Genomic DNA, 18,538 nt, shown 5'->3' with positions numbered 1-18,538 from the left:
TCAAAAACTGTTGACTGGTAGGTTATATAGATTACAGAAATGTTATATTGTAATGTTTTATATATATATATATATATAAACATTTCTGTCCCCCTTACTTCTGAAATGATGGCTACGCCCCTGCTGTATTCATTGTATATACTGTATGGATTAATTGATTGTAGTATTTAAATGATGACCTGAGCATGTCCTGCTTGATAGGAAACTATGGCCTGTGGGATCAGCACACCGCTATCGCTTGGGTACACAGAAACATCAGGAATTTTGGTGGCAATCCAGACAACATCACCATCTTTGGAGAGTCAGCAGGGGGAGCCAGCGTCAACTTCCAGGTGCTGCATTAAAAAATTTTTTTTTACTTGCATGCTTATGTATTACATTTTAATGGCTGAGTCTTTGTGTGTTGTTATGGCTGCAGAGTGAGCATGTTCTCAGTAATATAGTTTCTAATTTCTGTGTGTGTGTGTCCCATCCTGCACAGATTCTTTCCCCTAAAAACAACGGCCTGATCCGCAGAGCTATCTCACAGAGTGGTGTTGCTCTCTGTCCCTGGGCTGTCAACAGAAATCCACGACAGTATGCTGAAGAGGTGAGCTTCACCTTCATGAATGTCCCACATTGCCAAGTACAAAAACAGACATTGCAGACAGTACTAGCATCTAATATAAAATGGTCGCAAAATCCTATGGAATTTGTTTACTCTCATTCCCAGACTTTTGCAAAATACTTTAGTGTACACTTGCTAGTGTTTACTTAGTGAAGTCACCTGTTCAATTTCACATACAGACATTTGAATGTTTTTGTTGGTTAATAATTAACGTATAGATATCACAACTTGGTTTACAGCTACAATTCATACAATTATTTCTTTAAAACTATATCAATTCTTTTTTGTACACCTTTAGATTGCAACAAAGGTAGGATGTCCTACTGATAGCGGGATGGTGGCTTGTCTGAGGAGGACAGATCCAAAGGTTGTAACTCTTGCTGGGAATGTGAAATTTAGTACATCTGCTTCCGGTAAGAAAATGTAGAATGTCTGCTTGTCTTTTAATTCCTTTACATGCTTTTTAAAGCAGTAGTTCAAGCAAAATGAAAATTTATTGACTCACTGAAGATGAGTAAACGATGATACAATTTTCATTTTTGGGGTGAACTGTCCCTTTAATATGGCTGAACGTCTGATCCCATTATTTTATTTCAGATAACGTTTATTTTATTTCAAGTAATGAAACTCATTTTATTGCTTTAGTTTTAGTTATCTATAATAACTGGCACAAAACCACAGTAAATGCAATGCAAAGTCGATTTTTTTTCCAGATCCAATTGTACACAATCTGGCTCTGTCCCCGGTAATTGATGGTGATTTCCTCCCCGCCGAGCCTGATACCCTTTTCGGGAATGCTGCTGACATTGATTACATCGCTGGAGTCAATGACATGGATGGCCACATATTTGCCACCCTCGACATCCCCTCTATCAATAACGCCCTGGTGTCCACCCCTGTGTAAGTGTGCTATATTAAAGAGTCATCTGGAATCATTTTGAGAATTTTTAAAGACACTATAAAACCAGAAAGAGAAAGAGGGTTTTATGGCTTTTGTCTGCTAGCGTTGAAGCATCTAGAGTTTTTTCTGGCCACAATATATTTACTCAGTATTTTATTTTTTATTTTTTTACATATGCTGTCTGTAAACAGTGCATTTTAATTTTTCTAATGAAAAAAAAACAGTAAAACATTTAAAGGGATAATTCACCCAAAAATGAAAATTACCCAATGATTTACTCACCCTCAAGCCATCCTAGGTGCATATGACTTTCTTCTTTCAGATGAATACAATCAGAGTAATATTAAAAAAATGTCCTGGCTCCTCCAAGCTGTATAATGGCAATGAATGGTGGTCGGGATTCTGAAGCCCAAAAAAGTGCATCCATCCATCATTAAAAGTACTCCACACAGCTAGGGGAGTTATTAATAAAGGCCCTTTGAAGCTGGAACGCCACTCTCTAGTAGGGCTGTGCGATTAATCGAAATCGAATCGAAATCGCTATTTGAGACGTTGCGATTTGCTAATCGCAAAGCCTGCGACGTGGACGCGATATTACTCTGTTCCAGAGCATATGCATGACTGCCAGCCTTGAGTTGCAGTCTTAATTGCCCTGGGCAAGAGTGAGCGCACCTCCGTTCTCCCCAATCAGCACTGCTCTAGCCAACTGCGTAAACACCCACCATTAAAAAAAGAAAAAAAAACGAAAGCGGGAGAGAGACAGTGAGATTATGGCGTCTACAGGGTCAGATCGATAGTTAGGCAAATTAAAACTAAAGAAAAACGTATGCAACTTAAGCTTCGAAATGACAGACAACGAACAAAAAAGGTGATTTGCAAGAGCTGCGTCACAGCGCATATCAAGAGCTCCCTTATCGGTTCTGTTTACAGTACTGGAGAATAAAAGATACATTCTTAGATGTTTTTGTTAGTACGTGAACGTTATCTTACACATTTTATCTCCCCAACAGATTAATTTGAAATAAGTTTATAATGCATGTTGGCTATTCCCAATTCAGAAGAGCGCACACACAGCCTGTGTCTGTGAATGCTTCTCATACTCGCTCCTCTGCCACACTCACAGCCTGTCTCGTAATGCTCGGTTATACTCGCACCCGGCTCCGCACCGCAAAAAAAATTTTGTAATGGTTTAATGGAAACTATAAGAATTTCTGTGATGGTTTCTATTGTTTTTTTCAGCAGGGTAATGATACCCATACTGTGCTGCACATTATTGACAATATTGAGCTGAAGCTTGACTTTGCAAATTTAAAATCGCAAATCAAATCGCAATCGCAATATCTGTCAAAAAAAATCGCAATTTGATATTTTCCCCCAAATCGCACAGCCCTACTCTCTAGTGAACGTGTGTACGACAGTTAGTGGAAGCTAGAGATTACGGTGTATAAAAATATGAATATTTTTCTTACACAAATGCATCGCTTTGCTTCAGAAGGCCTATTTTTGCCTATTTTTTAAAAACATCTTTAAAATACACTACAATCAAAAGTTTCCAATCGGTAATCTCTTTTTTTTGTTGTTGTTTTTGAAAGAAGTCTATTATACTCACCAAGACTGCATATATTTGATCAAATAAATTAATATTTTTTGTAATATTATTGTGGAAACAGTGATACATTTTTTTCAGGATTCTTTTAATAGGAATTTCAAAAGAACAGCATTTATTCAAAATAGAAATCTTTTGTAAAATTATAATTAATGCATCCTCGCTGAATAAAAGTATAGAAAGTTCAAAAGAACAGCATTTGTTCTTAGAAAAGTCATTATAAATGTCTTTACTGTCACTTCTGATCAATGTTATGCATTCTTGCTGAATAAAAGTATTGATTTATTTTTTAAACGCCATACCGATCCCCAAAGTTTTGAACGGTACTGACAGGGGCCTTTATGGTCATGATTTAAAATAAAACTACTATTGATTTCTAACAGGGAGGAGGTCAGGGCTCTCTCGGTTGCCCTGTCTGAATCTAGAGGACTAGATGCTGGTATCGCAACTTATGAGGAGTACACAGTCAACTGGGGTAGCAAACCTAGCGATTCGGACATTAAGAAAACTGTTGTGGACATGGAGACGGACTACATCTTCCTAGTGCCAACCCAAACGGCCCTATACCTTCACTCTGACCATGCCAAGTAAGCTGACCTCATTTTCTTATTTACTGACCTCTAAAGTGAAACTGAATAGTATAAACCTTAAAAACAACCTTTCTTTCCCCATTAGATCTGGACGAACCTACTCCTACCTGTTCTCTGAGCCCTCTCGCATACCACTCTTCCCACTCTGGATGGGTGCCGATCACGCTGATGACCTTCAGTATGTGTTTGGGAAGCCTTTCACCACTCCTCTGGGCTACTTTCCTCGCCATCGTGATGTTGCCAAATACATGATTTCCTACTGGACCAATTTTGCTCAAACTGGGTATTTAAAGATTAAAATACTTACTATATTATAATATTTCATCCTATTCTACTTTAATGTGTAGGAACAACTGTAATAATGAAATTATATATTAGAGTACTATGGTACTAGGCCTCTATTTTTGTGCAATTACATTTGTTTTTTTATATTTTGAGTTTGTTTCTAATTTATATTTTAATTTCAGTTCATGTTTTTGTTATTTTGTTGTGTATTTGTATCATCTTTATTAGTTTTAAATAGGTCTATGTAGTTTTTATTATTATTTCAGTTTAGAAATGTTGCTTTGACAACTTTAAATATAAATAAAGTTATAAATTAAAGGAATAGTTCACCCAAAAATAAAAATGTACTCACCCTCAGGCCATTCAAGATGTAGATGAGTTTGTTTCCTCAGAACAGATTTGGAGAAATTTATTTAGCATTACATCACTTGCTCCCCAATGGATCCTCTGCAGTGAATGGGTGCCGTCAGAATGAGAGTACAAACGGCTGATAAAAATATCACAAGTATCCAAAAGTAATCCATATGACTCCAGTCCATCAATTAATGTCTTCTGTAGAGAAAAGCTATGTGTTTATAAGAAACAAATTCATCATTAGGACATTTTTTACTTCAAATCGTTGCTTCAGGCTAAAATATGTCCTCTATACATAATGCTTGTCTTAATGAGGAGAGAAATAAGCAATAAAAAAATGACAATACCTTTTTCACTGGAGAAAGCGTTATTATAGATTGCTGACTGGTATGTTGGCCAGAAGTATCCATTGGTGAGCAAGTGATGAGATGCTAAATTTCTCCAAATCTGAAACAAACTCATCTACAACTTGGATGGTTTTTGGGTGAACTATTCCTTTAACATTCATTTTATTTCAAGTAACACTTTTAAAAAAAAATTAGTTTCAGTTAACTATAATGACCCTACTATATGTCATTTCTAACTCTATGTCTTCTTTTCTCCCTCACAGTGACCCTAACAAAGGTGAGTCCAGTGTTCCTGTAACCTGGCCCGAGTTTGCCAGCAATGGCCATCAGTACCTGGATATCAACAACAAGATAAACAGGGACAGTGTGAAGCAGATGTTGAGAACGCGTTTGGTTTACTACTGGACTACCGTCTTTGCCAGCTTCCCTGGTGTCCAGAAGAACTGAGCACTACCAACCTGACTAGAGAATCATGCAGACATTTTAGCAGTGAACATGATGCTAAGATTCATGCAATAAACAAAATATATGATGATCAAAACACGCTGTCATGTTTTCTGTATTAATTTGCCATGACATCAAAAGAATCCAATGCTATTTTTGTGATGCTTAAAGATTACTGAAGATAACTTTTTTTTCAGTTAACGTCATTTCTATGATTCTTAAAAGCAACGAAAACTCAAATAAAGTTGTTTCTTGGCATGGTTACATAAGCCTAAATAATACAAGGGGCCCTGAACCAACTCATCCCGGTGCTATCGGTCCCCATCAAGACAGAATTTAGTCAGGACCTCACTGGAACAAAACATGGACACAGAATATATATATACTACACCTACAAAGGTCTCGTTTATGGATTGCGATACTGGTTTATTGGAAATTGATGAAGCAATTAAAATTCTTAATCTCTTTGGAAAATATCACAAAGTTATATGCTACAGTTCTGGAATGATGAATGGGTGGTCATGTTCGCTGCTACTGAAATTACTTGTTTATTTATTAACCGAATAAAACCCAAATTCGCCATTGCACTTTGCTCATGAAGTAAAATTACATGTACAGTGTCGCACTGTACATTTATGGCTCTGAATCTGAAATCTCACCTGCGTGTGGGCGTGGCCTCGTGAATGTCAATCACGCGCAGCATCACGTATCCACGGCTCTCATGAACGCTACGGACATATGCTGTGTTTGACCCCTAGAAAAAAAAGTATAGCATGCATAAGCAAACACTACCGCTTTACTGTCTACATAGAAACTAAAATGAGAAGGAGGGCTTATCGAGAGCGCTGACTGACTGTCATAGCACGTATGTGACATCGCAGCTGTCATGGAGAATTCGCGGGTACCACTGATGTTCAAGGCGGTCGCGGTGGCAGCGATCGGTCTCACCGCCACGTTAGTCATGCTCGTTCAAGATCCATCAGACACGGTGCTCGGAGGGGGATGCCCAGAACTGTGGCGGAAAACCGGACTGGCAGGAGCCCCTACGCGGGCGGCAGCCTGCATATTCACGGGCGTGTTGCTCCTAGCGATGGGCTGGTTGTACAGACTGTTATTCGCTCCTCTGGAGCTGCTCCGCGGTGTGGATGAGGTGGGGTACATCGCAGAGGACGGGCGCTCTCGTGCCCAGGCCGCCAACGAAGTGCGGCGGCGACGGAAGACTGGAGAATTACCGCCGGTTTATCCAAACGGCTGGTTCCGGGTTTTAGACTCTCACATGTTGGAGAGAGGAGATGTGAAGAGTGTGACAGTGCTGGGTAAGTAACAACCGCCAAAATGTTAAATAAAACTGCGCAGGTGAGGTAAAATCACGTCACTGGAAATGTCCTACTGTCCTACAGTTTTAATTCTCATTTTTGCAGCAGTCGAAGTGTCATGGGATCCCTCACTGATCAAATAATAACACAGAAGCTGTGTATAAAACAAATGATCAAATCAGAACTTGGGGAAAGAACATCATAAAGCAACAAGGAACGCTTAAATAGGTTTACGTATGCATGCGTCAAAGAGCGCAATCGAACGGAGACGCGTTTTTAGAAGTCGAATCTGGAAGCAGAGGGAACGCAAGTGTGTACACTGCGTTTCTGCGTGAACGTCCCCTTACGTTGCGCCCCATCTAAACGTTTTTGAACGCAGGAATGAATGCCACCCCTTAGACACTTAACAGTTAAAATTATTAACGAGTTACATTTCCCTATGAGACTCCGCACATTTGCAGTCATGTGTTACCCTTCTGCGCTGCGCAGACGCAAATCTGAGACTGAAATAGCTTTCCATTGACCGTTTTGGAGCCAGATGGGTTTTCAGGTCATTTCAAGAACAGAAAGAGTCATTTACATCCTGACATTCCTAGCTTGAGATTAATAATGCAGATGTTTTGTTGCATATGTTACATCCCCATGTCTGTTACAGAGAAAGAGCTTATGACCCAATATTTTTACTAAAGGGGTAAATTTAAATTAAATTTGATTACACACATAATACTAAACCGTGGTTTGCATGCACTGAAAGTATAAATGTAAATACTTGATCAAAAACAACACTCTACAGTTATTATACATGCAGTCTTTATGATCTTATAAATCAAGAGACTACTTACAAAATACATTTTCACACTGCCGAATTATTTAAATTAGTTGTTAAAAAGAGAAAAAGTAATTTAAAAGATGAAAGCTCAGGACCTAAAATATGTGCCTTATACATGTATATAAGTATTAACTGAATATTAGCTAATGTAATGGTAAGCATTTTTTTTTTTTTTGCCATAAATGTATGCCATAAGTATCTATGCTAACAGAATTAATACCATTATGACAAAAATACAAGTTGCTGAGACCAGCTTGAACTCATTTGGGTGATTTCTCACAGACACTATTTTGCATGTGTTGCTGCAAAAAATGCAGCTATATATATATATTCGATCAATTTGTTATGCAAAATCAGCATAGTTATTGAGAACCTTCTGAGACATGCTTGAGGCTCTTATTGATTTCAGACAGGGTTGTGGAGTCTGTGAGAATATAATTTTCATTGTTCATCACTCTGACAGACTATACCATGATCAGGATTAAGCATTTGTGTACGTGCAGTCCTGTCATTGCAATGTCTTTGTCTTTTGTTACTGGTCTTTGTTATGTTTAAGTGCCTGTTGCTTAGCTGAGTTGCTGCCTATCATGTTCCAAAGACCTTTGAGTTTTAATTGAAAACCAAACAAAACACGTTTGCTTTTGGGATTCAAAGAAACGCTGTTGTGCGTTGCAACCTGGAGACTATTGAACCTGTGATGCCCTTTTCTACCTCTTTTGACTTTTACAAATACTGGATGACTGTCACAACCAAAGATCTTACAGATAATGGAAACTGTAAATGAAATTACATTAAAGATTTGTTTCAGCCTGAAATTGTATTTAATTATTATTATTTGATTTTTTTTTTTTTTGCAATAATCAACCTCAAATTTGGAATACAGCTTGTTTAGATTTACATTATAAAATTTAAATAGTATTTTTGTTTTTGTTTTTCACATTAATAAACTGAAACTTATTTTATTATAGGCCTACTAATTTTAACTTGACTGTGAGTCACACTGAATTAAGTTTTACTTCAAAGTACATTGTAAATCATTATGCTTTTAAATTATGTAGTGTACTTAAAATCTTAAACTATAAAATATATTTTTAAAAACTGCACTTGTAGATAATATAATACTAATAAAATAAATAGCCACTTCAGTATACTTAAAAAGAGTAGGCCTACTCTTTCATGACTGACTCTGAGCACACCTTATAATTATTCAAGTTAAAAGTTTTCCTTTAAAATACATTTTAAATCATTATGTTTTAATAACATGTTAAGTACTTTATTATCATTTATAAAATAACTGTAGTGTTATTTGATATTACATTTAAACTTAATATATTTTAAAGGTGACATATCATGAAAATCTGACTTTTCCAGGTTTTAAGGATTTATTTCCCAGCTGTTTACCTTCACTGACATAACCGACTGTTTTTGTAACTCGTGTGTTTTTAACGTAAACTTGCGTGAATGAGAACTTAGTTTAGTACACACATGCTGTGACCGCAGCTTTCTGTCCGTGTGCTTCGGATGTGTGCGCTCAGAAAAACTTATATCTGAAGTTTAAACTCGTATGGTTTAAAACGCATGATTTCAGCACGATAAACATGATAATCAGAACCAAAACAGATGTTTTTAGCAGATACGAGCTGTAAAGGCGCAGCTCTATTCTGGAAAAGGGGGCGGGGAGCAGCAGCTCATTTGCATTTAAAGACACAGGCCCGAAAAACAGCTTGTTTCTGCTTCCACTCAAAATAGGCATTTTCAAAATGATATAATAAATGATCTGTGGAGTATTTTGAGCTGAAACTTCACAGACACATTCTGGGGACACCAGAGACTTATATTACATATTGTAAAAAGGGGCATAATATGTCACCTTTAAATGTACTAAACTGCAACTTCATTTAAATGATACAGTTGCAAACAGTTGTTGGTCCCCATTGACTTCGGAAGTATAGAACATAAAATACTAGGGAAGTCAATGGGGATCAGAAACTGTCTGGTTACCCACATTCTCCAAAATGTCTTCTTTTAAGTTCAACAGAAGAAAGAAACTCATACTGGTTTGGAACAGCTTGGGGTTGAGTAAATGATGACGGTATTTTTGGGTGAACTAGCCTTAAGTCCTACTTAAGTTAGTCAAAATGACTCTTAAATTCAACAATTTGCATTTAACGTAAATTTAAAATTGTTTCCACATACACAGATTTAAAAGAATGGTAGTGTAAGTGTACAAGTTGACCCATGTTTGACGTCTGCTTAGATGCCATCTAGACGCTTCTCCATCACAAACCCAGAGACTAAAAAGCAGCATCTTTAAGCAGTGAGACAGCTAAATGGAGTTTCCTTTAGTGATCTCAAAGGGCACAGCATTTAATTGCATTCAGTTACTGCTACAGCGTATTGATGTGCACTTCATAAAACCTTAGTTAAATGGGCTATCGACTAGATACCTCAAAAGAATCATATCAGATAACAGACATGATACCTGATATGCTTATGCAGCTGAAACACACTCCTCTCTTTCCCTATTTATACATAATCTGAAATGTACTGTATATGACCACTTCATGGCTATTTCTTGTTGTTTGTACTTGCTGTGTAGAATAAATGACAGAGTACTTTCATACTGTTCGCTATTGCCTTAATGTTTGTTGGATTCCACTGCTTTTTCTCTGTCATTTGAGTCTAGTAGCTTTTTTTCAGGGGCTCTGCATTGCAGGCAAATAAAACCCCTCAGGTCAGCATAACAGAAAGGGAGTTTTTGGGTCCTGTAGCTGTAGACCCGAGGAGAGAGAGAGAGAATGAGTGTGCCAATCAGGACTTTACAGTCTTGAATGCGCTACGCCTATTCCCAGTTATATAACACAATAAGCCTAATTATTAAGTGACATACTTTACTGTTTGTTTTTAAATAATTATTAACTTTTCAATTTGGCTAATGATATAGGTTGAGACACAATAGCAAACAGTGTCACACATGCTCAATGATGTGACATAAAAGGTCATTCTCAGCTCTTACCTCATTTCTGCATATGAATTGAAAATCAATTATTTTCAATACACTACATATAACTACACTACTAGCGAGAGTATGTGATATAACAATAGATGTGGGAACCTCGGGCATTTGGGGCATAAGCAAGCAAGCCCAGGCTTTTTCTAGAAGGAAATTCATCCAGAATGACAGTCGGTGGCAGTTATGCAATTAACCTGAGGGGTCCCTTGTTTTGTTTTTTTTGTAAAAGGCCAGTACTGCCCCTTTAGGTTATTGTAACCAATTGCAGCATACTATTTTTTTAGTTATTTTATTGTTAAAGGGAACATCAGATGCCCATTTTCCACAAGTTGGTATGATTCTTTAGGGTCTTCATGAAAAGTCTACAACATACTTTGATTAAAATTTCTCAATGGTAGTGTAAAACAACACCCTTTTTACCATATCAAAATCAGCTCTGTTCACAGCGAGCCATTTCGGTGCATGTCCCTTTAAATGCTAATGAGCTCTGCTCACCACTCCCCTCTCTTCCGTGGGGTGACGAGCCGTTCTCATGAGACTGTAAACTTTAGCCGCATTTAGCCGTGGAACTTGCTAACTAGCACATTATTAGGAAAGGCGATTTGCAAAGATTCATAAAAAAAAAAAACTTATACTCACTTCTTCTGGAGGTGAAGCTGGATCATGGATGATTTGCGCGAACGTAAATGCATTTAGGCCATCGGGGGTCAATGGCGTACTGTTGACAGCTCACTCAGGGCGGGTCTGTGCTAAAACGCCAGTGTCAGGCCAGAATCGGTGAATGGCTTGATCCGAGAAAGGGGTTATTATTTTTGGGGATTTATAAAAAGCACTGGGTGGATTTTTATCATTATAGGGTGGTTGTGTACACACATTGCCAAAAAGTGAATTTTGCATCCGATGACCCCTTTAAAGCAAAATGAAAAATGTATTTTCCTCCAGGACAGCAGGTGGCAGTGTTCCGTGGGCAGGATGGCAAGGCCTATGTGGTGGATGCTTACTGCCCCCACTTAGGCGCCAACCTGGCTGTGGGTGGGCGAGTTGTAGGGGGATGCATTGAATGCCCCTTCCATGGGTGGCAGTTCCGTGGGGCTGATGGGAAATGTGTCAAGATTCCATATGCAGATAAAGGTGAGAGATCAGAGAAGCACTAAGACCTCAAACGTTTAATCATTATTGTACAGTATATGACATTTTTTTGGATGTTTTTAGTGCCTGAGTTTGCGAAGGTGCGGTGTTGGCCCAGCTGTGAGATCAACGGGCAGGTTCTGGTGTGGTTTCACTGTGATGGGCTGGAGCCCAGCTGGAGAGTTCCAGAACAGAGCGAGATCACCCACGGGGAATGGGTGTACCGCGGCCGTACCGAACATTTCATTAATGCACACATCGAGGTCAGACAGCATATTTGTAACTCAGCTCGTATGAATGAATAAATGATGCATTTATATAGCGCTTTATTGTGCCCTAAATAGAACCACCAAATTGGCAAATTATTTATCAATCAAACAATTAAAAGAAAGACAAATCCTTTCAAAATATCGACTCAGCGACCATGACTTAGAAATAGAGAAAGGAAGACATAAAAATCCTGCATACCAAGAGAACAGCGACTATGCAAGCACTGTGACCTGAATCAAATAGAGGATGAGAAACACTTTCTTCTTGTCTGCCCCAAATACACCACTACAAGGCAAATATTCTTTCCACAATTTGAAGTACTGAACTGTTCATTTTTTCTCTGGATGACTCAGTGAAAATGCGCTATATACTCGGAGAGGATGAGATGGCAGTCAAACTAGCTGCAAAATATGTATACACCATACACACCATACGAAATGGTTAATTCATTTGTTTTATTTGACAGTCTTCATTGTATATAATTGTAATTATTATTATTAGGGATGCACCGATACCACTTTTTCCAGACGTGCTGCGATTTATATTCCAAAGCCACTCATATAATGCAGAAACACTCAAGCAAGCAAAACACGCGCAACACGTGCAGGTAGGCTATTTGTACTGATGCAGAACAGTACAGCCTAGCGCATTTCACATAGGCTGCTAGATTCACTTTCGCCAGAAAGTCGTGTATGCCTAAAGTTGAAAATAAATTATGTTTATAGTGAATGCCCCTATAAATGGTCTTATTTTTACGATTTAGTTTTAATCCAAATGATGCGTGTGCTAAGTGAGAGAACATCAAAGATCACACAACAGAAGTGCGCGCGCTCTCTCTGTGTGTGTCTCTCTCTCTCTCTCTCTCTGATCCCCGGCGTTTGGTATCGTGGCATTTTAACGAGTACGAGTACAGGAGCTCAGTATCGGTATCGGTGCATCGCTAATTATTATTAATATTAGAAATACTGTCTGCTGTTGTTATTTTTATTTTATTGTATTTATTCATTTATTTTCTCTTATTTATTACTCATTTTGTGTCTCCTTTTTTACTTTGATGGTGTAATCATATTCTATATTGTACACATTTAAATGCTTTGGCAATACTGTAACACAAATGTCATGCCAATAAAGCACCTTGAACTTGAACTTGAGTCAGGACCTCGGTTTAACGTCTCATCTGAAAGACGGTGCTTTTTTGTTGTTGCTTTTTTTCGTATGTGACTGAGCGATGTATTTTATATTTCTCAGTGAATATGATGTTGGTATCTAGCAGTCATTTTAATTCACACTTTCGTCTCTGTCTTTTCTCAGGAGATTCCAGAGAACGCAGCAGACATCGCACACTTGGCTCATTTGCACACTCCAGGTATCGTCAGTGGAGTTGATCTGCGCTATACTAACAGCAAGACCTGGGAGTTTATAAGGCATGACTGGAAGGTTAGATTCCTCACACAGACATTCATCCCAAAGAGAAATGTCAACAGCAGTGTTATTTAGTAATATTTTAAATTAGATTATATTTTTACATTTTCATTTTTGTTAAGATTTTAGCAATCTTGTTGTTTTTGTCATTTTTATATTTATTTTCAATTTTCTAGTTCTATATAGCATTTAGTAGTTTTAGTTTACATAGTTTTAGTTATTGTAGTACTTCCTATGCTATATTTACACTGAGTCATAATTACTGTAATTGACAACTTTATTATACTCTGAATTGTTCACAATCATGGACTCAGAAAATTATTATTTCTATAGAAACGCTCATAATGAAGACATCCAGTTAGGCCCTCATGAAAAATGAGAAATGTTGCCTTGGCAACTAGCTGAAATAAAAAAATTAACTAAAGGTTTCTGTTTTTATTTATTTATTTTAATTCAGTTCATGTTCATTTTGTTTCAAGTAACGAACATGGTTTTAATTTTAGTTTCAGTTAACATTAATAATCCTGGTCAACAGATTTTATGTCTTTATGTCACAGAAAACTAGGATACATAGTAGAATTAAAATGGATAACACTATCATAAAACCATAAAAATCTAGCAATATCTACTGTAAAAACATATCACTTCCGTATGTGACTCAGACTGTTTGTTGAATTGGCGTACTTAGAGCCTCGTAACTACATATTTGTAGCATTTTATTTATATAATACCATTATTCAATATTTCTTTTATCAATAACTGGCCTAATTTACTTCCAAAAAATTGTCCAAAAACACTTTTGCCATTGTACCTTTAAGAAAAAATATGATTATGTAAATTACTTGTTATGATTGGCAAACCTTTGCATGTGAAATAAGTACTGTAAATGTCAGAGTGGACTTAAGTGTTTAAAAAATATTCTGTTAATTATTAAATAAGATAGTTCACCCAAAAAATGAAAATTCTGTCATTATTATGTTGTTCAAAACCTGTATGACCTAATGTGATTCCAGGTGGAGTGGAAGCCTGAGCCTGAGCCGAACAAGCACTGTTCACAGATGTTGGTGAAACACGCTCTCACTGTGTTCGGACGGCACTGGCCTCTTCTTGATTTGGACGTCCAGGCCAGACAGGTAATGACTGGACCGTCAGCTAGAGGGCATGAGTGAGCCGTTGCAGACTGAGAGAAATGCCTGGAGACTGACTGGGATTAGCAGAATGGAAAACAAGTCATGAATGATATTCGCACACAAGAGCGTGTCTTGATCTCTATGTTCTAATGGTTGTTCGCTGTATTTTAAGCAGTTAGTCGAGTGCATACAGAGCATGCTTTTATGTCAATTAAATATGTGAGTGTGTGTGTGTGTGTGTGTGTGTGTGTGTGTGTGTGTGTGTGTGTGTGTGAGAGAGAGAGAGTGTGTTGGATGCTGTAGGATGTGTCAGATTTACAAATGAGATGCTTTTCTTGTACGGTGAATTATGGCTGCACTAAATACAGATTCTTTGCTTCAGGAATCACGTTATGGGTAAATTATTTAGATTCTGTGCTGCCAAAAATGTTTAGCTTTTCACTTTTTTAAATGAATTTGCAAAAAAAAGTCAACACTTGAAAATAAGGTTCAATTTTTTTCTTATTTTTATGGCTTTTTATCTAATTTATAATTATAATATATTAAGTTATTATTTATTTTATTATATTTATTATTTTATTTGTTAATTTATAAATATGCTATTTTTCATTGTTTATATTGTATTAACTAATGGTAATTTATTTGACCTGAAACATTAAAAATGTACTTTTTAATATATTTAAAATGTATTCATGAATAAATGTATTTTTAGTACATGTAAAATTACATAACATTTTTATAGTTATTGTTAATTTGGTGCATTAACTAATGTTAACATATAGAGCCCTATAGTGAAGTGTAGCCTTCTTATTTTTCCCTCTCACTGCCATAATTTTCACTCATGGTCAGTTGTGCAACATTTTTCTTTTTGTGTTGTCTGAAAAGGAACTTTTCATACAACACCATTCGCCGTCACTCACCATAGTGACGGCGAATAATCCTGACGGTATGTGTGAAAGCAGTTGTAATTCAAGGCTGCGCTTGGATCTTCACTTTCAGTTGAAGTTAAAAAGTGTCTGTGTATATTTGAGAGTGGAAAGTGCTGTAGGCACGAGAGGCAGAATCTGAATTGTGTTATGATTTATGTGAATTAATCTATTTTATTTAGTCTCCCACAGTAGAATGCAGCATAAACTACTTTGATTTTACTCCCTGGTGATATGAATGATATCTTTTATGTTTGTAGGTGGGTCCAGGTGTGGTTTTCCTGCTTTTTGAACACAGTTTTCTGGGTCGGGGTGTGATCATGCACTGCGTTACCCCAGTCGAGCCATTACTGCAGTGTGTATCACACACCATCTTCTACCAAAGCACCATCCCTCCCCTGGTACCAAAATTCATTCTTCGAGCAGAATGCATTCAGGTAACGCAGAGTTGACATTTGGAATTCTATATTAATTGGCAACTTTGTTACATGTTGCATCCATACACTACTGCTGCTCCTTAAAGGGTTAGTTCACCTAAAAATGAAAATTAGCCCATGATTACTCACCCTCAAGGAATCCTAGGAGTATACAACTTTTTTCTTTTAGAGTAGACGAATCCAGTCGGAGTTATATAAAAAAATTGTCCTGGCTCTTTCAAGCTTTATAATGGCAGTGGGCACGTGTTTTCATTCAACAGTCCAAAAGAAGTGCAATAAAGCACATCTATCCATAATAAACAATGCCACACACGGCTCCGGGGGGTAAATAAAGGCCTCCAGTAGTGAATCGATGCATTTTTGTAAGAAAAATAACTGTCGTATGCACGTTAACAAGAGAGTGCCTTTCCGGTGGATGACGTAGGATGTATGCGTAGCGCATGCGCCGGTGAGAAGTGATGAACGCGGAAACGCGGAGGAGAGAGCAAAACAAAACACTGGTCACGAATTAGAAGTACAAAACGAGGATTTGTAAAGAAAAATGTCAGAGGCTTTCAATATAAGCCAAGAGGAGACTGGTTTTCCTTTGCTAAAGTTGATAAGCGTTGGTTCTCACGAGACTATCATATACTCACTGGTGCATGCGCTGCGCTTACGTCCTACGTCATCTGCCCGGAACGGCTTGCACGTATGACAGTTAGCAGAAGTTAGAGAAAACGGTTTCTAACATTTTAAATATGGATATTCTTCTTACAAAAACGCATCGATTCGCTACAGGAAGCCTTTATTCACCCCACGGAGTCATGTGTGGCACTGTTTATTATGGATGGATGCACTTTATTGGACTGTTGAATGAAAACACCCGCCCACTGCCATAATAAAGCTTGGAAGAGCGAGGACAATTTTTAATATAACTCCGATTGGATTCGTCTGAAAGAAGAAAGTCATATACCTAGGATGTCTTGAGGGAGACTAAATAATGGGCTAATTTTCATTTTTGGGTGAACTAACCCTTTTAGGCTGCATTTATTTGATCACAAATACAGTAAAAACAGTAATTTTGTGTAATATTATTACAATTTAAAATAACTTTTCTATTTGAATGTACAGTATTTTAACATTTAATTTACTCCTGTGATGATAAAGCTGATTTTCAGCATCATTACTCAAGTCTTCAGTGTCACATGATCCTTCAGAAATCAATCTAATATGCTGTTTTGCTGCTCAAGAAACATTATTATCTTATTATCAGTGTTGAAAACAGTTGTGAAAACCATGATATGATATGTCTTTGATGAACAGAAACTATATATAGTTAGTATCAGTGTTTATTTAAAAGAAGCTGTTTTGTTTAGTTACAATAACCCTACCAAAGGTTGCTTATGGGATCTTAACTGATGGTTTTGCTGTTACAGTTCGAACGAGATGTGATGATCTGGAACAACAAGACGTACATCTCCAAACCTATGCTTGTGAAAGAAGACTCAGCCATTCAGAAACACCGACGCTGGTTCAATCAGTTCTACAGTGAGAACAGCCCACGACTGCGCTACCAGCACGACACTCTGGACTTCTGAACATCAATGGGTTGCTTAAATGCCAATATCAATATTTTTTTAACCAAAGCTGATATTTTGCTGGAATTTAAAAAAAAATAATTATGCAAAAAAATGCGAATTATGCAAAAAATAAACACAATGCAGTTCATTGTTTCAACAAACAACATGTGCAAAGACAATAATAAAGCAAATGCTAAGTGCTAAGATATTAGAAGTAAAAATCTGGATATTATTTTATTTTTGTTTTTAGTTTGTTTGCAAAACAGTAGTTTAAAAGTAGGTGACTTGTTTTCTATTCCATTTTAAGAACGTTCTGTCCTTGTTGAAGTGCTTCAGACAATCATCTGTCAGTAAAGTTGTACATTTGTACATTTCTATCTAGTGTGCTGCTGAACTGATTGCAGAATTACACATTACAGCTACTGCAGTCTGGCTAGACTGCTGTAATTGGGATTGGACTGTCTGAGAGTCCTCTAAGCTTCAGCAAGCAATACCCAGTCAACACGTGAGATCATGCGATGATCACAGTGACATTCAAATATTAGTCACTGGGGATAAGATCATCTACATCTTGGTTAAGATTACTAAAAGTTTTGCACCTACAGCACACAGTACATCCATTGATGCAGAAATGCAGATATGTTCTACATGTCTAAAGTATATAGAGAGATAAAGCTTATAAACTGCTTGATTTTGTGTAACAACTTAAAATAAAATCTGCATATACAATAAACTATAGTATTAAGTTAGATCTCTCTACAGAAAGGATTTTGCAGGTTTTAATAAAATGTTATTTAATAACATTAGTAAGCTAAATAAGAATATTTCCAGTATATGCCTCAGGCTTGCAAAGTATCGTCAACTCCTTTATGAGCATCAACGGTAATCCTCGGCAAACTTTCAACACTTCGACAGTCATCAAACTTTGGCTGTGCGTCTTGCGTCATCAGCCTGGAACTAAAGTTCAATTCAGTTCGGTTACTTCCTATGAACAGGCTCAAAGAAAAATTTGTTCAGAAATCGAACATCAAATTTGAAGCAAAAGCAATAATTAAAGCATATATCGTTAAGGAGTGGCAACAAAAATGGGATACGGGAAACACAGGACGTCATCTTTATAAAATACAGCGAGAAGTAGGAGTAGTGAGGATATAAAAATTTTATCAAGTTTAAGGGTTGGTCACATGTTGAATAAAACTTTAAAATGAATAAATAAACATCCAACAGGATTATGTGAGCAGTGTTGCACACTTGAAATACGAGACTATAGACAAGCGTAATGAAATGAAGATCAGGTTCATCTTTAATAAACAAAACAAGTGAAGACAAAACGGAGCACAAACATGGCACATCTCTCTTTCTTGCTCACCGCAG

The 18,538-nt window shown here is 37.1% G+C and overlaps 2 protein-coding genes across 2 annotated transcripts in view; both read left to right on the top strand.

The window, feature by feature from the left end:
* Positions 1-5,222, top strand: part of LOC107662085 (bile salt-activated lipase-like) — an 8,952-nt gene extending 3,730 nt beyond the window's left edge. The window contains exons 5-11 of the mRNA XM_016451968.1: positions 202-332; positions 482-589; positions 906-1,020; positions 1,321-1,507; positions 3,498-3,701; positions 3,790-3,987; positions 4,954-5,222. Of these exons, the coding sequence (XP_016307454.1) occupies positions 202-332; positions 482-589; positions 906-1,020; positions 1,321-1,507; positions 3,498-3,701; positions 3,790-3,987; positions 4,954-5,137 (1,127 nt within the window). The 3' untranslated portion in view covers positions 5,138-5,222. The remainder of the gene's footprint in view (positions 1-201; positions 333-481; positions 590-905; positions 1,021-1,320; positions 1,508-3,497; positions 3,702-3,789; positions 3,988-4,953) is intronic.
* A 577-nt stretch (positions 5,223-5,799) lies between these two features.
* LOC107662064 (cholesterol 7-desaturase-like) lies at positions 5,800-17,246 on the top strand. The gene is made up of 7 exons (XM_016451936.1): positions 5,800-6,450; positions 11,235-11,423; positions 11,505-11,683; positions 13,002-13,127; positions 14,126-14,245; positions 15,429-15,605; positions 17,021-17,246. Exons 1-7 carry the CDS (start codon positions 6,021-6,023, stop codon positions 17,180-17,182), a joined length of 1,383 nt encoding a protein of 460 aa, XP_016307422.1. The 5' UTR covers positions 5,800-6,020; the 3' UTR covers positions 17,183-17,246.
* Positions 17,247-18,538: the final 1,292 nt, after the last annotated feature.

This window comes from Sinocyclocheilus anshuiensis, unplaced genomic scaffold (assembly GCF_001515605.1).
Source record: "Sinocyclocheilus anshuiensis isolate Anshui unplaced genomic scaffold, SAMN03320099.WGS_v1.1 scaffold457, whole genome shotgun sequence".
NCBI lineage: Eukaryota > Metazoa > Chordata > Actinopteri > Cypriniformes > Cyprinidae > Sinocyclocheilus > Sinocyclocheilus anshuiensis.
This window is presented reverse-complemented; position numbering and strand designations above follow the sequence as displayed.